General features: G+C 34.5%; 5 protein-coding genes across 9 annotated transcripts in view; 3 read left to right on the top strand and 2 right to left on the bottom strand.

Moving 5' to 3' along the window:
• The window catches only part of LOC125667345 (uncharacterized), an 89398-nt gene extending 79577 nt beyond the window's left edge, over window positions 1–9821 (top strand). The window contains exons 1-5 of one of the 2 annotated variants that reach the window (XM_048901099.2): window positions 5544–6589; window positions 7130–7514; window positions 7813–7998; window positions 8220–8346; window positions 8534–9821. In XM_048901099.2, coding sequence (XP_048757056.2) covers window positions 7237–7514; window positions 7813–7998; window positions 8220–8346; window positions 8534–9712 — 1770 coding nt within the window. In that variant the 5' untranslated portion in view covers window positions 5544–6589; window positions 7130–7236 and the 3' untranslated portion in view covers window positions 9713–9821. Of the gene's footprint in view, window positions 1–5543; window positions 6590–7129; window positions 7515–7812; window positions 7999–8219; window positions 8347–8533 lie in introns of those variants that run through there. The other variant, XM_056147865.1, reaches the window with a different exon arrangement.
• A 115-nt stretch (window positions 9822–9936) lies between these two features.
• LOC125667349 (uncharacterized) lies at window positions 9937–13562 on the bottom strand. Its single transcript, XM_056147918.1, has 2 exons — window positions 11612–13562; window positions 9937–11153 (listed from the first exon to the last, which is right to left on the bottom strand). Exons 1-2 carry the CDS (start codon window positions 11784–11786, stop codon window positions 10153–10155), a joined length of 1176 nt encoding a protein of 391 aa, XP_056003893.1. The 5' UTR covers window positions 11787–13562; the 3' UTR covers window positions 9937–10152.
• Window positions 13563–13685: 123 nt separating this feature from the next.
• The window catches only part of LOC125648773 (uncharacterized), a 144509-nt gene continuing 132739 nt past the window's right edge, over window positions 13686–25455 (top strand). For 3 of the 4 annotated variants that reach the window (XM_056147891.1, XM_056147893.1, XM_056147894.1), the window contains exon 1: window positions 13826–13952. The gene's annotated coding sequence lies outside the window, so the exon portion shown is untranslated. Of the gene's footprint in view, window positions 13953–25455 lie in introns of all 4 variants that reach the window. The other variant, XM_056147892.1, reaches the window with a different exon arrangement.
• LOC130049813 (uncharacterized) lies at window positions 16154–21181 on the bottom strand. Its single transcript, XM_056147919.1, has 2 exons — window positions 18937–21181; window positions 16154–18008 (listed from the first exon to the last, which is right to left on the bottom strand). Exon 2 carries the CDS (start codon window positions 17724–17726, stop codon window positions 16563–16565), a length of 1164 nt encoding a protein of 387 aa, XP_056003894.1. The 5' UTR covers window positions 17727–18008; window positions 18937–21181; the 3' UTR covers window positions 16154–16562.
• The window catches only part of LOC125672861 (uncharacterized), a 50286-nt gene continuing 42146 nt past the window's right edge, over window positions 17316–25455 (top strand). Inside the window, exon 1 of the mRNA XM_056147855.1 lies at window positions 17316–17642. The gene's annotated coding sequence lies outside the window, so the exon portion shown is untranslated. The remainder of the gene's footprint in view (window positions 17643–25455) is intronic.

Consider the following 25455-nt stretch of genomic DNA (forward strand, 5'->3'; position numbering starts at 1 on the left):
TACTTAGGTACACACACTTATTTACAGAGTTACTGTACTTACTTAGGTATATAAACTTATTTACAGAGTTACTGTACTTACTTAGGTATACACACTTATTTATATAGTTGCTGTACTTACTTAGGTACACACACTTATTTACAGAGTTGCTGTACTTACTTAGGTACACACACTTATTTACAGAGTTACTGTACTTACTTAGGTACATACACTTATTCATAGAGTTACTCTACTTACTTAGGTGCCTTTATTTACAGAGTTACGTAGGTATAGACGCTTATTTACAGAGTTACTGTACTTACTTAGGTACATACACTTATTTACAGAGTTACTGTACTTACCTAGGTACATACATTTAGTTACAGAGTCACTGTACTTACTTAGGTACATACAATCATTTACATGATTGCTATACTTACTTAGTTACATGTACTTATTTACAGAGTTACTGTACTTACTTAGGTACATACACCTTTTATAGAGTTATTATACTTACTTAGCTACATTCTTATTTACAGAGTAACCATACAAACTTAAAATGAATGAGAATCTATCACGACGCAGAGTTACATGTGGCGATATCGTGACTGACTCCGATATTTCCGTGAAATAAGTCTCTCTCGGGAATTTCCGAGAAATAAGACTTACTCGCAAGTTCCCGTGAATGGAGAGATGGCTATAAGGAAGTTAAACTCCGACCGAACGAAGTTTCAATTAGATGAGAGAGAGCAGTCAGTTTCGCAAAGCATAATCCACGGTAGACAGGTCAACGCCGCCACAAACAGATAAATATATATTACTTATAAGCATTATTTATTACTTTATTATTACATTTATTAATGTAATGTATTATTTATTACATTATTACTGATCAACATAAAGAACTATATATAATTACTTATACACATAAACAACTAAATAGAATTACTTATAAACAACTTATTAGAATTACTTTTAGAAATAAACAACTAAATATAATTACATATTGTAAAACTTATATGGTACAAATTTTGATATAAACATAAACAACTAATATAATTACTTATAGACATAAATTAACATTTGAGAAAACCCAATAGCTAACATTGTTTTCTTTACGGATCTGTAGTAATTAATTTTCAAAGGTTAAAATTAGTTCATTTTCCATAATGTGAATACATATCTTCCCTTGAGTTTATGTATAAAACAAACAGGAAATTGTATAAATTGTATAAACCGCTTGTTTCCTATGCAGGAGTTTTCTGGTTGTAAAGGTCTTAGATCAGGAAAATTAGTTTTCCATTGATTATTAAAGAATTAAACTCGAGATTTAATAAAAATATCAATTTGCCTTTCGATTCATCACCAAATAATGTTAATTTCAAGAACATTCATGTTAATGACTATACAAATTGACAATGATAGGATTGAAAGCAATAAATTTTGAAAATCGTCTTTATAATGTTCGCATTCTGGGCCCTTACTTTAAGTTATATATATTCAGCGTTAGGTACTTTTAAACCAAGTCCTGAACTTTTTCTAAAGCGTCATTTAATGATCATAATATTGTGCTGTGTACAAAAGCCTGACCAACTCGGTTTTGCACACTTCTGATGAAGAACTGCGCATCCTGTTTTGTATACGATGGAAATATTTAGAGTGTTGCTTTGTAAGCGACTCACACTTGTGTTTAACGTGGTGACACGCACGCTAAGTGTTTTTTCCCGTTAGTTTATAAGGGCTTTAATGATTTCATAGTTGTATTGAATGAATACACTCCAAATTATGAATGATGTACTATCTACTTAAAACATTGTAAATGATTTCAGAATTAATTTGAGGAAAGAGTCTCTGAATAAAAATTTCCTCAAGTCCACCTTTGATTAATAACGTCTACCCCCCCCCCCCCCACCAACACACACACACACACACTTTCTTGATGACAGTAAAGGTAACATTCTGGGTGTCGGCCCTAACCCCTATGTAAACTTTCTGGATCCGCCCTTGTAATAACAACTTGTGTTAAGATGGAGAGGAGCACTAAGAAGAAGAATAAGGCGGGTAATTGTAAACCTGTTCTGCATCTGTTTTACTTGGTGACAAGCACGTTAAGTGTTTTCCCGTCAGTTTTCAGGTTGCTTGTTGTCAAAGAAATATTGTGGGCATGTGATAAATTTAAATGCTGCACTATCTACTTAATCATTACAAATGATTTCAGTATTCATGACGGATTATCTCTTCATGCATAGTTCTTATTATTGGACGAATCTAGCTCCAGTTTTTAGGCACTATAGTATTACTTTTACCTCTTACAAGTTTATTGTTATTTCGGGTTTCAGAAATTTTAGCTTGAGCATCACTGAAGAGACATTGTTTGTCGAAATGCGCAACAAAATTGGTACCGTATACGTTTTACACTTACTGAATACAACATCGAACACACCATTCAAATATTACTCAAATAAGTAGGTATCTGATAATCTAAATATGTGCACCCGGGACCAATGAAGAACCGTTTCTCTGGACTACGTTGTGATCACATGATATTTATTTAAGTATTTAACAGACAAAGGAAGAGACGGATACAGAGGGTCACAAGCATTACACTCCTCCTCTGATTGAATATTTACATTCCCCTTCGTAACAGAAAAGTTTTATTTTGGGTTGTATGGCAGCATTATCCGTGTTAGGATGAAGAGAGTTACAAATGAGAACGAGACGGCTAATTTAGTGTTGATTTCATGCGCATGTGTCATGATTTATGATAAAATGTCAAGTGTAAGAATACTACAAAGATAGTGTACATTGTGTTTTATTATTCTTTCACTCGAATAGAGACATCAATGCTGGTGAAGGGTTACAAAATGTGTGTTTTTGCTAGGTGTTGACGGTCTTTGGGTAGGGAGGGATATCTATCGCGCCATACCTGCTGTGACACGGGGTGTCAGTATTTGCGGTTTCATTTGTAGGACCACCCCATTTAGTTGCCTCTTACGGCAAGTAATCAATATTTTTATGTAATCTTGATTTTTCTCAATTTATTTGAAGAAAAAATTAAATAAATTTCTGATTTGTCTAGTATATTACATCAAAATCACATCGCGTTATCTCCAGGTTTAAAGTTTGGGTTTAAATATCATTGCTGAGTATTATAGTATAACACCAGTATCTGCTACAGGGCACAATTTGTACGAAAGTTTAATACACAACAACGTCCAGGGTCACACAACTTATCAGCATAACTTAGTATTAATCAGTACTATACACTCTGATCCTTTACAATGAGTTAAAACACCTAGTCTTATAAACTATGATCCTCTACAATGAGTTAAATCACGTAGTCCTATACACTCTGATCCTCTACAATGACTTAAAACACCTAGTCTTATACACTATGATCCTCTATAACGAGTTAAATCACGTTGTACTATACATTCTGATCCTCTACAATGAGTTAAATCTCCAAGTCCTATACACTCTGATCCTCTACAATGAGTTAAAACACCTTGTCATATACACCCTGGTCCTTTACAATGAGTTAAATCACGTAGTCCTAGAAACACTGATCCTCTACAATGAGTTAAATCACGTAGTCCCATACACTCTGATCCTCTACAGTGAGTTGAATTACCTAATCCTATACACTCTGATCCTCTAGAATGAGTTAAAACACCTTGTCATATACACCCTGGTCCTTTAAAATGAGTTAAATCACGTAGTCCTAGACACACTGATCCTTTACAATGAGTTGAATCACCTAGTCCTATACACTTTGATCCTCTACAATGAGTTATATCACCTAGTCTTATACACTCTGTTCCTCTTCATTGTGTTAAATCACATAGTTCTATACACTCTGATCCTCTACAATGAGTAAATCACGTAGTCCTATACACTCTGATCCTCTACAATGAGTTAAATCACCTAATCCTATGCACTCTGACCCTCTACAAAGAGTTAAATCATGTAGTCCTATACACTCTAATCCTCTATAATGAGTTAAATCACCTTGTCCTATACACTCTGATACTCTACAATGAGTTATATCACCTAGTCCTATATAATCTGTTCCTCTTCATTGTGTTAAATCACGTAGTCCAATACACTCTGATCCTCTACAATGAGTTAAATCACCTAGTCGTATACACTCTGATTCGCTACATTGAGTTATATCATCTAGTCCTATACACTCTGTTTCTCTTCAATGTGTTAAATCACCTAGTCCTATACACTCTGATCCTCTACAATGAGTTAAACACCTAGTCTTATACACTCTGATCCTCTACAATGAGTTATATCATCTAGTCCTATACACTATGACCCTCTACAATGAGTTAAATAACATAGTCCTATACACTCTGATCCTCTACAATGAGTTAGATCAACTTGTCCTATACACTCTGATCCTCTACAATCAGTTAAATCGCGTTGTCCTATACACTCTCATCCTCTACAATGAGTTAAATCACGTAGTCCTTTACACTCTGATCCTCTACAGTGAGTTATATCACCTAGGCCTATACACTCTGATCCTCTACAATGAGTTATACCATCTAGTCCTATACACTCTGATCCTCTTCAATGTGTTAAATCACCTAGTCCTACGCACTCTGACCCTCTACAATGAGTTAGATCACCTAGTCCTATACACTCTGACCCTCTACAATGATTCAAAGAACGTAGTCCTATACACTCTGGTCCTCTACAAAGAATTAAATCATGTAATCCTATATACTCTGATCCTTTGAAATGAGTTAAATCACGTAGTCCTATGCACCCTAAGCCTCTAAAATTACTTAAATCACGTAGGCCTATACACTCTGACCCTCTACAATGAGTTAGATCACCTAGTCCTATACACTCTGACCCTCTACAATGATTCAAAGAACGTAGTCCTATACACTCTGGTCCTCTACAAAGAATTAAATCATGTAATCCTATATACTCTGATCCTTTGAAATGAGTTAAATCACGTAGTCCTATGCACCCTAAGCCTCTAAAATTACTTAAATCACGTAGGCCTATACACTCTGATCCTCTATAATGAGTTATATCACTTAGTACTATACACTCTGATCCTCTACAATGAGTTAAATCGCGTTGTCCTATACACTCTCATCCTCTACAATGAGTTAAATCACCTAGTCCTATACATTATGACCCTCTACAATGAGTTAAATCACGTAGTCCTATACACTCTGATACTCTACAAAGAGTTAAATCACGTCGTACTATACACTGTGATCCTCTACAATGAGTTAAAGAGTTAATACAGCCAGCACATGAACTACTCGTTGTCATATTAACTACTCGTTGTCACATTAACAGTTAACTTTTGGATTTCATGAATTTTATTTCGACTGTCTTTCACAATAAACCCGGATTTTAGGATATATTTAGTATCGGTACGGTTATATCGTGTCCGATACGATAAATATCGCGATCTTTGTATTGAACTTGTTTTATTTCAATAAAGGACACTTATTTGTACAAACATAAGAGCAGTGTTTGGTATTATAATATCAATAGTTTGACATGAGTAGTGGAAACATCACGTGAGCAACAGCGATTTCTTCCGTGTATTTATTTTGCAAAATCTTTAATTGAACTGATTTACATGAAATATTAAACTAGAACGTCCTTTAAAGGGTTTGAAGTTAGCTATGGAGTACATATTCCTTTGTGTTATGTGTGCTTCACATTGAAATTAACTGTGAAGTACAAATGTTTGTATTCTCTGTACTTCACATTGAAATGTATTTCTCTGATATCTAGTGACGTCACCAACTTCAGCTGGTATGAGTATCAAACCATATCTTTTCTGCTATTGTCTTCATTTTAAACAAAACAATTAATCATAGCTATTGATTGATAGATAGATTTGATTGATATATTGATCACTGTTCGTTATCTTTACCTTTCATGAATGATGGTTCAGTTATTTACTTCATATAATTCACGTCTTGGGACATAAGAGAAGAAATGAAATAGTTTATGTCGAAATGATGCGAGACTAAAATAACTAGGGACGAACTTCCCTGTTTATGTAGAAATAAACTGAGACTAAAATAACTAGGGACGAACTTCCCTGTTTATGTAGAAATAAACTGAGATTAAAATAACTAGGGACGAATTTTCCTGTTTTCAACAATCCTCTTCCGTCAGAAAACGTGATGAAACGAGGAATACAATTCCAAACAGACTGCACAGTTCATCACAACATAACTATCTGTTGACCGATTTACTGTGACACAATCAGATAAATATATGTCGAGGCCTCTGCTGGTGGACTGTTAGTCCACGAGGGTCTCTCGAGCCCAATGGCTAAGTACTTTGTTACTAGCTTGAAAATACGGATGTATATTTAATTGCTATTATAAAATTTAGAAATTCATTTCAAAATTAAGGATTATCTCTCTCACGTATAGCTCTTATGCAAGGTGAAGTTAACGAAAAGTGTTCAATCGCATAACTCCTACAAGCAATACAAAATAGATAGTTGGGCAAACACGGACCCTTGGACACACCGGAGGTGGGATCAGGTGCCTAGGAGGAGTAAGCATCCCCTGTTGACCAGTCACATCCGCCGTGAGCCCTATATCCTGATCAGGTAAACGGAGTTATCCGCAGTCAAAATCAGTGTGCCAAGAACGGCTTAACAATCGGTGTGAATCACGTCAGACAGAATTTGACCCAATGCGAGGTTGTATTGACGAACTAGATCGTTATAACGACCATAGAATTTGCGAAATGCTGACTTCAATAGAGACTGTTGAAACCCCTCCACTTTTTGGCACACTGTTTTTGCCTATAATAGCTCTAAAACTTCATTGTTATTTCGGATTTCAAACATTTCGGTTGAGCATCACTGAAGAGACATAATTTGTCGAAATGCGCATCTGGTGCATCAAAATTGGTACCGTATAAGATTTACATCTAAAGATAAGATGACCCCCTCCCTCTCTTAAAAAATAACTTTGTCGTAAATGGTAAAATTTAAACCAATGACTGGAACTGAAACAGCGTTGGATATTTTTTTATTTACTTGCGAAGAATTTTCAGGCAATAACATGAAGTCAACTCCCCCTCTTTATAAACGATGTTACGTGCCTGATTGTATCACATGCTTTCATTGTACTTTTAATTCTAGGTGTCTGTTGATTTTAAAACAGATTAATAGGAATATTCGCCGAAGCGTACTGTGACGTCACGATTCGGGCATGCGTGTAAACTGGTTGGCAGAACCAAAAATTGATCATGGCGCTTAGTATGAAGAAGTCTACCGATAACGATATTTTATCAACATATGCGAACTCTTTGTCAGAAGAAGCGAAAAGGAGATATACGGTAAAGTTGCTGTACAACCGTGGTACCTGTTCTCTGCCTGATCCTTACCATTTAACGGAGAATTGGAGTCGACTCCCAGATACCTGGCCAGATCTGACGTTCGGTGATATTTACCTGTACCTGATCGACACGCCATCTTTGTTTACAAAGGAGTCTATGAAGGCCTACAAATCATTAGATGCTTACAAGTATGGGACAATATAAATGCATAATTACGATAGTTGTTCTTGTAAATAATTCCTAATGGAATTCATGACTAACGTATAACTTAGTACAAGTATGAAAACTTTAAACAGATTTTTTGAAAAAATCAACCTATTTATAAAAGATCACGTGCTTTTTCTATATTTGGTCACTTTACCTGTGACGTGTTACATAGGCGTGCAAACTTCTTTATATAGATATATACCGGGCGCATATCGTTCTAATATTTTACTTCAATACTTGGATAAAATAGGTATTCAATGATATTTTTTGTGTGTTCAGGTACGTATTGAGTGGACATGTGCAGGAAGTGATCTCTCATCAGATTGACGAGAATTGTCCATATATGACATTAAAGACCAAAGTAACACCTTCACAGAGAGCCAGAGACAAACCCCACGAACCATGGGTGTATTTGGAGAAGGCCAGTGGATCAGTGTACTGTGCACACTGCACATGCATGGCAGGGTATGATTTAAGATAAATTGAGGTTTGAAATAAATTGCATATACTGTATTAGTTATGTATTGTTTACACACATTGACATTTCTTTGTATAATTTAATGAATTGTGATTGTAAGTACTCTTTAAAATTTAATTCATAAAGCTAAAATATTCTAAATTTCAAAATTGTCAGCGTTAGTTTACTGGATATTTGCAATGCATTGAGAATCATATGATTATTCCAGACTTGGAGAAGTTTGCAGTCATGTGGCAGCGTTGTTGTTTAAAGTGGAGATGGCAGTGAAGATGGGCTTAACAAAGTCTAGTTCTACCAGCAAGGCCTGTCAGTGGAATTGCACATTTCGAAAGGAGGTAAATTTGCTAATAATGTTTTTTTCTTTGTTCCTATTGTCACAAACCACAATGGAAATGAAAAATTGACAATATTATTTATAGTTTGGATTAGCAAACTTGTCAGTTGTTTTACATTTATCTAGATACAGGTAAATAGAATGTATTGAATACATGTAAAATATGCAATATTTCTTTCATTTTTAAGGTGACACCAGCCACAATTACAGAAATATACAGCCAAATAAAGGGAAAACGGACAAAGGAAATTGATTCTGTCCAAGCACATGGCTCAGCACCTCTTCCACCACAAAACATTCTTCAAGAATTGTACGCCATCGCACCAAATGCTGCCTTTTTCACTTCCTTGAGTGGAATGACATCAGTAACTGATCAAGTTGAACCAAAATATCCAAAACTATTATCTACCTTACGACAAGATGACATTGAAGGCAACATTCCCGATTTGTGTGAAGTATACCAGTCATACTCAGTGTCTGCCAGCCAAGTCAGCAACTTGGAGAAAGCAACAAGAAATCAAAGCATTAGTCCTTTGTGGTACCAGCACCGAATGGGAAGGATCACTGCCTCTAAAGCCCATGACGTTCTTGTGAGAAGAGACTCAACTTCACCAGATAACTTGGTAAGACGTGTAGCTGGTTACAGCGTGTATGACTTGTCCAAGAATACTGCTGTGAAATGGGGTATATATACTGAAGAGGAGTGCAGGCAGGCATTTGCCAGTCATCAAAAAGGAAACCACCTGAACTTCAAATGTCAGTTATCTGGATTTGTGATTGATCCTGCCCCCTTCTTAGGAGTTAGTCCAGATGGCATGATAAGCTGTGATTGTTGTGGGAAAGGTGTTTTAGAGATTAAGTGCCCCTATAAACACAGAGATATTTCAGTTGAGGAGTCAGCACAGAAGGATGGAGACTTCTGTCTTGACAAGTTGTTACAGTTAAAGACAAGTCACAGATACTTTACCCAGGTACAGATGCAGATGTGTATCACGAAATGCCAGTATTGTGACTTTGTAGTTTTCACCAAGTGCCAACCATCTGCAAGCATGGTGATAGTACGAATTTTTTGGGATGAGCAGTTCTGCAGAATATTGCTGGACAAATGTGAGAGGTTTATGAAAACCCATGTCCTAAAGGAACTGTTAACAAGGCAGTTGGAGGAACAGCCCACATCCTCTGTCCAAGGCGCACCTGACAACAACAACGGAGAGAGGACCACTTGGTGCATATGCAAGGAGCCTGAGTATGGTCGAATGATTGAGTGTGAAAGTGAAGGATGTGTGTACCAATGGTTTCATTACCCATCTGTTAACATTCGACGCAAACCCCGTGGTCAGTGGTTCTGTCCAAGTTGCAATACATGACTGCAAATTGACTAAGATATTGTTCTCAATTGACGTATAGTTTTCATGATTGTTTTCTTCTTTTATTTTCTTATTTCCTGTTCTGTAGCAAATAAAATGTATTTTATTCCTTTTTATTGACTTCACTCTGATGCAGTGGTTATCATATGACTGACATTTGTCATATTAAAAATGGTTGTCACCCTCAAACATATTTCTTATATCTATATGAAGAACTTTAAATGTAAATCAATATTTTAATGGTTTAATAAGTGGAATAAATCACAACTTTAAATAAAAGGGTTGTAATGCAACAGAATTGATCATACAGATGTCTGAAAGTTCATTTCCAACTTTGAAGTACAATTCTTCACTCCCAATGTTTAAATAAAAAAGTCAATGCAGAAGGAAATTTCAATTTACATCTAGACAATATAATATTAGTCTTCTAAGTTGATACATTATGCCACTAATTTTGGTTGAAGATTGCATACTGCAGCACAAATAGTTAAAATACTGTCAGCATGAGGGACCATGTGCATACTCAAGTTAGTGCTCAGAATATTGAAATTCTTGATCCTCTCAATGACTCTCTCTACATGTATCCTTACATGTGCAATTTTCCGTGTTTGTTCAACATCTCTTGCCGAGAGCTGAGTTTTCCCTCTGGTAAAGGCAGGAATCACAAGGGTTGCTCCATGATATGCTAATTCCTCCGCTATCAAAAAGCCCCTGTCTGCCATCACTTGGTCACCATACTGGAGTTTGTCAAGATATCCACTTCGCAACGTAATGACTTTGTCTGATGTCCTTCCACCAAATGCTCTTGAAACATATGATATAGCACCTGTTGGTGTAATAGACACTAAAAACTTTATGGTGTTGCTATGTTTGTAATTGGACCATGTTTGTGATCTTGTTGTAAGGTGTCCTGGTCGCTGAATAAAGACTTCGAAGCAGTCAATGATACTACAGCACTTCGGATATGAAGATTTGAACACAAAGGGCATATTTTGGATCAATGTTTGTTTTTCTGGCCACTGAATCAGAAAACACAGTTTCTTTGCTATAATGGGTAGACTTAAATTGAACATATCTGAAATTGTAGTCAACGACACATTAAAACGATAAGCCAAGTCCTGGTGTTGTAGGTTTAGTCTAAGCTTCATTAAAATGCACAATAGAACACTTTTAGCTGACATCACTTTGCTTGTAGGCAGGTCACTGTTCACATATGAAAGTAGCCACATAAATAAAGTAACTGACGGAATTCCTGTGTGAAATTGCAGCCTGCGGTCACTCCCTGTCACTTGCTCCTCAAAGCAACTCTTTCCCACCTGTTCTGTGAGTGCTTTGTTCTCCACCTGAAGTCTTTCTAATTCACAATAAAGTTGTTTATTTTCCAGGAGAAGTTCAGCAATTTTCTTCAGACAATTGTCATGCTGAGATGCATTTGATGGACCTGAAATGCAATGAGTCAATGGATATATGCATGTAGAAATGAGTCCCACAGGTCTTTTCAATCACCTGAGTATCAGATAAATTATTAAATAATAGTCTGAAAGGCTACGAAATTTATCATAATTTTCCTGTTCCGCATAATTTTAAGTTTTTTAATACTCAGCAGCAGTACTGTATATCTATAGAGCAATTTAACAATAAAATAGAGGTAAATTCAAGTAGTACAAAAGCACTAGTGATAATGCCAACTTTGACTCCACCCTGGAGTCAGAATCTCCACATCAGGGATAATAAAATGAACACTTTTCTACACATGACTATGCATTTAGCTTACCTTGCAGGTTGTACAGAAGCATATTTTTAAATATTGATAATTTTGAAATTGTACATCTTATACATTATATTTAATCTATTAAAATGTTATAAGCACTTTTATTCAGAAAATATACTGAAACTTACAGTCACTGGGTAGATCTGGATCTGATACTGGCATGTTGAGATTTTCCTTGCAGGATAAATCCAAAAGGGCAGAAGCTACTTCAATATGTTGTCTCTCTGTTTCACGCTTTTCTGCTCTCAAGTATCTTGACTTTCGTAGGTCTGGATTTTTCTGTCTGATTGTGTCATATCCCATATTCACAGATGGCACATAATCAGGAGATGACAGATCATTGCTCTTCGAACCTGAAATTAAGATTATAATTAATCATTTATGCATTTCTTTTTACAAGTATGAGTTGTTCCCAATTGAATCTTCATTGAGTACAATTTAGCCCCCCCCCCCCCCCCCCCCCCTATGTGAGTGACATTGATCATCTTTTATTTTATACGTAAATAAAGATATAAGGTATATTGGATAAATCCCCCTAATGTTGATAGTATGACATAATACAGCTGTATTAGGACTAGATGAGAAGAATGTAAGATTTTAACAGTTATGAATATTGAACTCATGTAAACATCAGTGCTGCTTGATGCTCCCCACTTAACAATTCAAATGATATGGGGTTTTAGGCAGATTGAGTTGATAAATACTCCACCCCATCCTTCTCACAATTCCAGATTTTAATGATCGGGTAAAATCCGTTCTCTCTGTTTACTTGTCAACCCACCCCCCCAACTCCCGGTGCTTGGTCTTAACATTCTCGTATGAATACACATCTAACCTGTACATATATGTGTCTGTTTACTTCCAAATGAATGTATATATTGTACATACCAGTAACAAAATGCAGATAACAAACACGGTCGTGGTCCGCTGGTTCCCATGGTTTACCACTGATGTGTTGACGCTTAATTGCAGATATCCAGAGCTCTCTTCTTGATTCTGGCTTCTTGGGTATGCGGTAAAAGCTTTTCGGACTACTCTTATCAAATCGATTAGCACAGCCTATTACACAACATGATACAACCATCGTTTTGCTCGTGTTTACTCAGCATTCGGCCATTAAACTTTCAAATGTTTTGCCAACCAGTAATTCACGTGACTGATTTCTGACGTCACGGAGAAAATCCCTATACTGAAATCATCAGTATTAATTGCATAATTTCAACAGAAATAATAGTCAAATAAACCTTTAACACCCCCATCCCCAATTTTACAAATTGACGAAGCGCATTTTCTAAAACGTTTTCTCCATAAAATCTGAGTAATTAAACTTTGTTTTTGTCATAGATATATTACAACCTGTTAAAACGCAGCATAATAAAGAATTTGGTAACGTAAGTTTTACTATACACCATTTGTTAGTACTATTTATTTAAAGCTGAGGACCGTAATCGTCAGCGTGCCCAGAACTCCCGGTGTAAGGGGAGTAACTGTAAAGATGTAGGCCATTACGATATGTTAACATCAAGTCTAGCAATACAATTAGTAGTGATTTAAAGTAATCTATTGCGATGTATTTACATCAACTGTATGACAAACGTAATGATCAGCTTCTCCATCATCAACTTCCCATATCTATGTATAAATATGCCATTATCAACTGCATACAGTTATTAACAAAGTGACTATTTACAGATTTACTGTACTTACTTAGGTACATACACTTATTTACAGAGTCACTGTACTTACGTAGGTACACACACTTATTTACAGAGTCACCGTACTTACTTAGGTACACACACTTATTTACAGAGTTACTGTATTTACTTAGGTACATACACTTATTTACAGAGTTACAATACTTACTTATGTACACATACTTATTTACAGAGTTACTGTACTTACTTAGGTGCATGTAATTATTTATATAGAGTTACTGTACTTAATTAGTTACATACACTTATTTACAGAGTTACTGTACTTACTTAGGTGCATGCACTTATTTACAGAGTTACTGTAATTATTTAGGTACACACACTTATTTACAAACTCACTGTACTTACTTACTAGGTAAAGACATTTGTTTACAGAATTACTATACTTACTTAGTTGCATGCACTTATTTACAGAGTTCACTTATTTGCAGAGTTCACTTATTTACAGAGTTACTGTACTTACTTAGTAGGTAAAGACATTTATTTTCAGAGTTACTGTACACACATAAAATAACTGAGAATCTATCAGGACACAGCGTTACACATAGCGATATCGTGACTCACTCGGAAATTTCCGTGAAATAAGACTCACTCGGGAATTTCCGTGAAAAAAGATTTACTCGGGATTTCCCGTTAAAGGAAAGATAGCTATAAGGAAGTTGAACACTGCGCGAATGAAGATTCACATAAATTAGAGAGAAGAGTCAGTTTGTCACAGCATAACCCACAGTAGACAGGTCAACGACGCCACGAACAGGTAAATAGAATTACTTATAAACATAACCCACAGTAGACAGGTCAACGACGCCACGAACAGGTAAATAGAATTACTTATAGACATAACCCACAGTAGACAGGTCAACGACGCCACGAACAGGTAAATAGAATTACTTATAAACATAACCCACAGTAGACAGGTCAACGACGCCACGAACAGGTAAATAGAATTACTTATAGACATAACCCACAGTAGACAGGTCAACGACGCCACGAACAGGTAAATAGAATTACTTATAAACATAACCCACAGTAGACAGGTCAACGACGCCACGAACAGGTAAATAGAATTACTTATAAACATAACCCACAGTAGACAGGTCAACGACGCCACGAACAGGTAAATAGAATTACTTATAGACATAACCCACAGTAGACAGGTCAACGACGCCACGAACAGGTAAATAGAATTACTTATAAACATAACCCACAGTAGACAGGTCAACGACGCCACGAACAGGTAAATAGAATTACTTATAAACATAACCCACAGTAGACAGGTCAACGACGCCACGAACAGGTAAATAGAATTACTTATAGACATAACCCACAGTAGACAGGTCAACGACGCCACGAACAGGTAAATAGAATTACTTATAAACATAACCCACAGTAGACAGGTCAACGACGCCACGAACAGGTAAATAGAATTACTTATAGACATAACCCACAGTAGACAGGTCAACGACGCCACGAACAGGTAAATAGAATTACTTATAAACATAACCCACAGTAGACAGGTCAACGACGCCACGAACAGGTAAATAGAATTACTTATAAACATAACCCACAGTAGACAGGTCAACGACGCCACGAACAGGTAAATAGAATTACTTATAGACATAACCCACAGTAGACAGGTCAACGACGCCACGAACAGGTAAATAGAATTACTTATAAACATAACCCACAGTAGACAGGTCAACGACGCCACGAACAGGTAAATAGAATTACTTATAGACATAACCCACAGTAGACAGGTCAACGACGCCACGAACAGGTAAATAGAATTACTTATAAACATAACCCACAGTAGACAGGTCAACGACGCCACGAACAGGTAAATAGAATTACTTATAAACATAACCCACAGTAGACAGGTCAACGACGCCACGAACAGGTAAATAGAATTACTTATAGACATAACCCACAGTAGACAGGTCAACGACGCCACGAACAGGTAAATAGAATTACTTATAAACATAACCCACAGTAGACAGGTCAACGACGCCACGAACAGGTAAATAGAATTACTTATAAACATAACCCACAGTAGACAGGTCAACGACGCCACGAACAGGTAAATAGAATTACTTATAGACATAACCCACAGTAGACAGGTCAACGACGCCACGAACAGGTAAATAGAATTACTTATAGACATAACCCACAGTAGACAGGTCAACGACGCCACGAACAGGTAAATAGAATTACTTATAGACATAACCCACAGTAGACAGGTCAACGACGCCACAAACAGGTAAATAGAATTACTTATAAACATAACCCACAGTAGACAGGTCAACGACGCCACGAACAGGTAAATAGAATTACTTATAAACATAACCCACAGTAGACAGGTCAACGACGCCACGAACAGGTAAATAGAATTACTTATAGACATAACCCACAGTAGACAGGTCAACGACGCCACGAACAGGTAAATAGAATTACTTATAAACATAACCCACAGTAGACAGGTCAACGACGCCACGAACAGGTAAATAGAATTACTTATAGACATAACCCACAGTAGACAGGTCAACGACGCCACGAACAGGTAAATAGAATTACTTATAGACATAACCCACAGTAGACAGGTCAACGACGTCACGAACAGGTAAATAGAATTACTTATAGACATAACCCACAGTAGACAGGTCAACGACGTCACGAACAGGTAAATAGAATTACTTATAAACATAACCCACAGTAGACAGGTCAACGACGCCACGAACAGGTAAATAGAATTACTTATAAACATAACCCACAGTAGACAGGTCAACGACGCCACGAACAGGTAAATAGAATTACTTATAAACATAACCCACAGTAGACAGGTCAACGACGTCACGAACAGGTAAATAGAATTACTTATAAACATAACCCACAGTAGACAGGTCAACGACGTCACGAACAGGTAAATAGAATTACTTATAAACATAACCCACAGTAGACAGGTCAACGACGCCACGAACAGGTAAATAGAATTACTTATAAACATAACCCACAGTAGACAGGTCAACGACGCCACGAACAGGTAAATAGAATTACTTATAAACATAACCCACAGTAGACAGGTCAACGACGTCACGAACAGGTAAATATAATTACTTATAAACATAAACAATTAAATAGAATTACTTATAAACATAAACAACTAGATATATTTACTTATAAACATAAACAACTAGATATAATTACTTATAGACATAAACAACTAGATATAATTACTTATAGACATAAACAACTAGATATAATTACTTATAGACATAAACAATTAAATAGAATTACTTATAAACATAAACAACTAGATATAATTACTTATAGACATAAACAACTAGATATAATTACTTATAGACATAAACAATTAAATAGAATTACTTATAAACATAACCCACAGTAGACAGGTCAACGACGCCACGAACAGGTAAATAGAATTACTTATAAACATAACCCACAGTAGACAGGTCAACGACGCCACGAACAGGTAAATAGAATTACTTATAGACATAACCCACAGTAGACAGGTCAACGACGCCACGAACAGGTAAATAGAATTACTTATAGACATAACCCACAGTAGACAGGTCAACGACGCCACGAACAGGTAAATAGAATTACTTATAGACATAACCCACAGTAGACAGGTCAACGACGCCACAAACAGGTAAATAGAATTACTTATAAACATAACCCACAGTAGACAGGTCAACGACGCCACGAACAGGTAAATAGAATTACTTATAAACATAACCCACAGTAGACAGGTCAACGACGCCACGAACAGGTAAATAGAATTACTTATAGACATAACCCACAGTAGACAGGTCAACGACGCCACGAACAGGTAAATAGAATTACTTATAAACATAACCCACAGTAGACAGGTCAACGACGCCACGAACAGGTAAATAGAATTACTTATAAACATAACCCACAGTAGACAGGTCAACGACGCCACGAACAGGTAAATAGAATTACTTATAGACATAACCCACAGTAGACAGGTCAACGACGTCACGAACAGGTAAATAGAATTACTTATAGACATAACCCACAGTAGACAGGTCAACGACGTCACGAACAGGTAAATATAATTACTTATAAACATAACCCACAGTAGACAGGTCAACGACGCCACGAACAGGTAAATAGAATTACTTATAAACATAACCCACAGTAGACAGGTCAACGACGCCACGAACAGGTAAATAGAATTACTTATAAACATAACCCACAGTAGACAGGTCAACGACGTCACGAACAGGTAAATAGAATTACTTATAAACATAACCCACAGTAGACAGGTCAACGACGTCACGAACAGGTAAATAGAATTACTTATAAACATAACCCACAGTAGACAGGTCAACGACGCCACGAACAGGTAAATAGAATTACTTATAAACATAACCCACAGTAGACAGGTCAACGACGCCACGAACAGGTAAATAGAATTACTTATAAACATAACCCACAGTAGACAGGTCAACGACGTCACGAACAGGTAAATATAATTACTTATAAACATAAACAATTAAATAGAATTACTTATAAACATAAACAACTAGATATATTTACTTATAAACATAAATAACTAGATATAATTACTTATAGACATAAACAACTAGATATAATTACTTATAGACATAAACAACTAGATATAATTACTTATAGACATAAACAATTAAATAGAATTACTTATAAACATAAACAACTAGATATAATTACTTATAGACATAAACAACTAGATATAATTACTTATAGACATAAACAATTAAATAGAATTACTTATAAACATAAACAACTAGATGTAATTACTTATAGACATAAACAACTAGATATAATTACTTATAAACATAAACAACTAGATATAATTACTTATAAACATAAACAACTAGATATAATTACTTATAAACATAAACAACTAGATATAATTACTTATAGACGTAAACAACTGGATATAATTACTTATAAACATAAACAACTAGATATAATTACTTATAGACAAAAATAACTAGATAGAATTACTTATAAACATAAACAACTAGATATAATTACTTATAGACATAAACAACTAGATATAATTACTTATAGACATAAACAACTAGATATAATTACTTATAAACATAAACAACTAGATATAATTACTTATAAACATAAACAACTAGATATAATTACTTATAAACATAAACAACTAGATATAATTACTTATAAACATAAACAACTAGATATAATTACTTATAGACATAAACAATTAAATAGAATTACTTATAGACATAAACAACTAGATATAATTACTTATAAACATAAACAACTAGATATAATTACTTATAAACATAAACAACTAGATATAATTACTTATAAACATAAACAACTAGATATAATTACTTATAGACATAAACAATTAAGTAGAATTACTTATAGACATAAACAACTAGATATAATTACTTATAAACATAAACAACTAGATATAATTACTTATAAACATAAACAACTAGATATAATTACTTATAAACATAAACAACTAGATATAATTACTTATAAACATAAACAACTAGATATAATTACTTATAAACATAAACAACTAGATATAATTACTTATAAACATAAACAACTAGATATAATTACTTATAAACATAAACAACTAGATATAATTACTTATAGACATAAACAATTAAATAGAATTACTTATAGACATAAACAACTAGATATAATTACTTATAAACATAAACAACTAGATATAATTACTTATAAACATAAACAACTAGATATAATTACTTATAAACATAAACAACTAGATATAATTACTTATAGACATAAACAACTAGATATAATTATTTATAAACATAAACAACTAGATATAATTACTTATAAACATAAACAACTAGATATAATTACTTATAGACATAAACAACTAGATATAATTACTTATAGACATAAACAACTAGATATAATTACTTATAGACATAAACAACTAGATATAATTACTTATAGACATAAACAACTAGATATAATTACTTATAAACATAAACAATTAAATAGAATTACTTATAAACATAAACAACTAGATATAATTACTTATATACATAAACAACTAGATATAATTACTTATAGACATAAACAACTAGATATAATTACTTATAAACATAAACAACTAGATATAATTACTTATAAACATAAACAATTAAATAGAATTACTTATAGACATAAACAACTAGATATAATTACTTATATACATAAACAACTAGATATAATTACTTATAAACATAAACAACTAGATATAATTACTTATAAACATAAACAACTAGATATAATTACTTATAAACATAAACGAACATAAAAATATATCCAATAACTAACAACGCTTTCTTTACGAATCTGTAGTAATTGATTTCCATTGGTCAAATTTAGTTCAACCTCCATGATTTAAATATGTACCCTCCCTTGATTTCATAAATAGAACTGACCGGAGATTGTTGTAAAAACGCTTGGTTTATGTGCAGAAGTTCTCCGGTTCTAAAGGTCTTAGACCAGCAGAATTCGTTTTTCATAGTTTATCAAAGATTTAGACTCAAGATGTAATAGAATCATAAAGTTGTCTCTTTATCACCAAATAACGTTAATTTCAAGAACATTCATGTGAATGACTATACACATTTGAGAATGATAAGATTGGATGCAATATAAATGTTGAAAATTATCTTTGAGGTAGGCGGGGATATAAAGTTCGCGTTCTGGGTCCTTATTTCAAATTTTATATATTCAGCGTTAGCTAGTTCCAAACCAATTTCTGAACTTTTTTTAAAGTGTCAATGAATGATCATTATATTGTACCGTGTACAAAAACCTGACTAACTCTGTTTTGCACACTTCTAATGAAGAACTGCGCACCCTGTTTTGTATACAATGGAAATATTTGTATCCACTTCTACTTGGGTTTAACTTGGTGACACGCACGCTAAGTGTTTTTTTTCCGTCAGCTTACAAGGACTTTAATGGTTTCATAATTTGTTTTGTTAAAATGTTGATATAGAATTGTACATGTGAAAGTTAAAGAAATGAATTAAAAGAGAAATGGTATAACGGAATAAGCCGCTTGAAGCTTACGATGTTGTTCATACGTATTTCTATATTTTATGCAATTTCTTTGATATTCATAGAAAAGTTTTCTTGTTAGTTTAATCTCTTATAGAGAATACGAACCCCATGTACAGCGCCGCCTCAAAAGTGTTCGCGGAAAAATAAAATGGCGGCGTGATTTTTTTAAGATAGCAAACTAAACAATGGTTCACAGCTAGAATTCTCTGATTGTTTACTAATTTTGAGTTATCTCCCGTACATGTATCACAAGACTTTGTTTCTGTGGAAACGAGGGGGTCATTTATTTTCGGTCTTTCCCATCCCCCTCGTTTCTGTCCAAGCCTTCATAAAGTATGTGGGAAATCAGTCGCGCTTCGCTTTGAATTTATTTCAGCTTACATTTGATGTGAATATTTCGAAAACTTACATAAATCAATTCATGAATGTTTTTGCTGCAAGGGAATACTATTGGAACCATTCAATTCCACACTAGAGCAACGATAATCGTCGTCATTTCAAACACTACATCCTTTCGCTATCAAATTCGCCTCCATGATAAACAATGACCTCAGCGCATGCGTCATCTCATTTTGTAAAACAGCTAGAGGCCCAAGACAGGTGAAATGCCTTACTTTAGTAAATCGCACAAAAATTTAACATTTTCAGTTTATTTTTTCATCACACGCATCGTATTTTTGTGAATGGACATATTTTTTTGAATATGAAAATGTAATATTTCGGAAATTTATCCATCGATCACCCAGGTTCTACATTGTAGTTTTCAATGTAAACATCCGTAATTTAGTCACATGACCTAACACTATAAATACAGCGCGAAACAGTTGTCGTCAGTCAGTTATTGTCGAAGCCCAGAGCTGGAAGACGTGGTGGATAAGTTTAACAGTAAGTTGCAAGCAATAAAGTGATTTACTGAGAAAGCCAGGGTTTAATTCCGTGCATTGTAACGGTGTCAGAGTGGAGGCATTGAGGCTGTCCTTTTAATAGGCTGACCTTAGTAGTAAGAGGCCTGCCACTGTCGAGGTCGACCAGATTAAGGCTAGCCACATAATTCGTCTGTCCTGTGTACTGGACTTGACTGACGACCAGGCTGTTGTTCACAGTGTCTGCCTGAATAAGGCTCTACAGTGTGTGCAGCGGTTGAAGGGCTGTCACTTGTACTGTGTGTCCTGAATAAGGCTGCAGTACAAACGTTAGTCCGAGGTCAGCCAGTCGTTGGCTGAGGGTGGTCATACCCATTGTTAAATTGTTTTGATATTATAAATCATTTGATGAACCCCTGATCTTTGTATGTTGATTGACTTTCCTTGATTTCATAGTAATTATTAACTTGGGTAGGGTTAGGGCATATTTGTATATATCTGCAGACCCAATTTCTAATAACATTTCCAATTTTATTTTATCAATGAAAGTTGCTATTCTAATTACACCTCGAACCCTTGAATTGACAAGGCACTGACTTTGATAGCCTTCTTGTGTATAAGGAAATACGTTACAAAACTACAGAAAACCATACAGATAAAAAGGATGTTGTTACATAAATTATTCTAAGTGTTTGGAGGAGTAAAAAATAAAAGGAAATGTAATTTAAATGTAATCGCATGCTCGATATTGTCTGCAATTAATGCGCATATTGTATTTGCTGTGCTGTTTGTTTTCAAAAATGCCATTGTTGTAACAAAACAAAAACAAAAAAGATTTTAAAAATAAATAAATAAAAAGTGTTGAAGTTCATGAGATTGAATAATGTTTGATTGATCTCGACCATAATATCAGGCGCGGATCTTGATTTTCAAAGGGGGGGGGGATGAACCAGAGGATTTGTTGACTATTGATACCATGATATGTGTTTTGTACAGTGTATACTTATTTTATCGTATGCATGCAGTTTTATAAGTTAGTTACCGATTAAAACATCCTTTGAAAAATAATTGAAAATGACAAACGTATTTACAATGTTCATTGATAAATGTTCAATGTCTGACAAAAAACTTAAATCACTTAGTCTTCATCAAAACCTAAAATGTGGCAAATCACCAGGACAAGACTTGATACTCAATGAATTTATTAAAAGTAGCTCAAACACACCTCCATCTGTAATAACAAAACTTTGTAAATAAAATCCTTCTCTCTGATGAAATACCTTGATACTGGAGTCTAGTATATAGACATCTTCCATCTATAACCAACAAACTATTACTAGCGGTGTGGGTAAACTTTTTGATCGCCTGAATTCGTACTTAAAAACAAATAACCTACATGGCAACTACCAATTCAGGGGGAATCATTTCGCTACCGATAATATATTCATTCTAAAAACTCTCATTATAACAAATATTCAAATCATAAAAAAAAAGAAAAAAAGCCCAATATGTATCATAATGCATGTTTCGTTGATTCACCGGGGCTTTTGATACAAGTGATAGAACTTCTATGTTATCTAATACAGACTTTTAGCCAGACAGAAATTAAGGAAGTGTAGGCACAGTATAGTTTGGTGGTCTGAAATAAAAATTTGATGATGTTGAAAATAATAATCAGTGTACAAATGTACATGTATATCGATGTTGGATTGCATAAACTTGCAGGAGTTTTGACCCCCCCCCCCCCTAAATATTTAAAATTAAATTTTGATCCAGCATTGCTCATTTGACAATTGATTCTTTTCGGATGCATGTGAATGAATCTCTTTGTTAAATAATTAATGTCCAGTTTGATATTAGGAGTAATCATTCATTAATGCCACTCCAGAAAGGCTCTCGATCTTGCCCATTATGGAACGTAAATACATCTTTACAAGCTACGTGCTGAGATGAAAAGGACCTTTCTGCTTTGCAGTTGGTAACAGGTAAGGTGAATCTACGACTGAACACTTCTGTTTCCAAGCGCTGACCTCGTGTTGGAGAGACGTGGGCGATTGAAAGTCATTTTCCAGCATGAATAAACTCTCTCTCTCTCTCTCTCTCTCTCTTTCTCTCTCTCTCTCTCTCTCTCTCTCCACTCTGGACAAAATAAAAAGGGGGATTGCAGTCCTTGCAACCCCCCCACTCCCCGGTCGAGATCCGCCATTGAATATTAAATAGGTAGACTGAAATTAATCACCTTTACTGATTTGCAGTTTAAAGTTCTTCTATCACAGGTTTGTTGTTCTGTCATAGATTTGTTGTTTTTCAATTCATGATATGAAATTCCCTGTAAGAAGAGCCCCTCCCCCCATATGGGAGGGGGGTGAATGAATATAAAAGGGGAAAAATAGACACACGAGATGTGGTTCCTTTAATATGATATTTAATTCCATTTCATGAATGCAGTACACACTGCGCACTTTGAATGATCTTTCAATATTTTTTTATTCCCAATTACATTTTTACTTATTTCGTTTCCAGTAATTCATAATTTTCATATTCAGAAGAATAATTCAATTCACAGAAATGAAATGCAATGCGTGTGGTGGGAAATAAACTGAAAAAGTTAGATTTTTGTCAATGATCGCGGTTTGTCAAGAAAGAAATTTTCAAATGTCCAAAATTAACAAATTTGACAAATAATTCTGAGTTCTGTATAAAAATTAGATCGGGATCGAGATGACAGAAATTAACGAGCGCAACATTTTCCTCCAATAAAATAGGTTGTGTATGGATGCCGATTCGTTAGTTTGCTTGCACTATCATAAAAAACAAATGTAGTCAATCAGTCTACATAATATTGTAATACTTAGAAAATTCCCAGGGTTCTTTATTATTTTTCAGTAGGACCCATCTGCGTAAGAATTGGCCCCCACTATGATCCGCGGCGCAGGTGGGCAAAACATCCTACCGGCGACGCCAATAAAGTGATTTCCTACACACAAAGAACACCGGAAACACACTTATAAACAGATATATTCACAAATGCAAAGAACAACTTACAAAGGGTCAACAAATATAACGACTGTAATGTGTTTTGTAGGTTCGACCACGAATGAAGTAGATATATATATATATAATTTTCCTTACGCTACTTGGCGTATTCTGGCATTATCCTGTTATTCGCTCCGCGGAGCGAATAATATTTGACGTTGTTGACGTTATTTCTTAATTTGTTTTCGTACTAAATTTGTGCATTTTAAAAGTTTTATTATAAGAAATGATCTTTTTTTCCCCTAAATCCCAATAACTTTACCCCGTGATTTACAAAAAAAATAAATAAATAGAAAATTCATATCTGCCCAATTTAATCTCCAAATAATGTCACGGAATAAACCGTATAGCGTTTATTCCGTGAATACCCCCCTCCCCCCAAGGAAAGAAAATTAATACTAACAGGCCAACTAAACTGCTAAATATCTAAAATAATATTACGGAATAAACCTTATCATAATGTATTTCAATTTTTATAATATTTGAAAAGTTTGAGTATAGCGTTTATTCCGTTACTTACAAAAAAATCAGAATACAAAATTAATGATAGCTAGCCAAATTAATCTTTAGTAATGTTACGGAATAAACCGTCTAATAATTTGTTTCATTTTTTAAAAATCATTCATTTTGAATGCTTATGTACTTGTCTCTTGCATTAAATTTCGTCTTTGTTTTGTCAATACGGGTTAAAAAACTTTCTTAGTTCAATAATATCCTTTTTCTTGTATTACTGTATTGAAATACACATTTATTCCGTTTCTAAGTTTCGACTAACAATGACCTTCCTTTACAAACAATTGCATGAGTAGTGTTCAATTTTTCTCATTGTTTGCATTCAACAATTGCTTTCTATTCAAGTGAGGTACAGGCGTTTTCAGATTGCGTGAGAAAGGGAAAAACCATGCAAAGTTCAAGTCCCGCATATTGGAAATCTTACTTTCAAGAACGGTGGATCAAACAGTTTAAGAAATAAAGTCATTAATTTTTTTTATTACTTAATTTAAAACCTTTGCAAAATGAGTAGAAATGGCCGAGTAAATGTTTAAAATTATTTTCACTTTTCAGGATTTTGTTTTAAAACATTTATTATGTAAATAAATATTTTTAAAAATCGTAAAATCTTTCATTGTGTGTGTATTTTTAGGAATAATTACAGATTGTATGCTACTGTTTCCTTTTCACTTTCATAATAAAAATGTATGTTTTAAGTAAATGTGTCATTAGTTTACTTGGGAAATGAAAACCTCGTCTGTATATATA

This window comes from Ostrea edulis, chromosome 8 (genome assembly GCF_947568905.1).
Source record: "Ostrea edulis chromosome 8, xbOstEdul1.1, whole genome shotgun sequence".
NCBI classification, from domain to species: domain Eukaryota; kingdom Metazoa; phylum Mollusca; class Bivalvia; order Ostreida; family Ostreidae; genus Ostrea; species Ostrea edulis.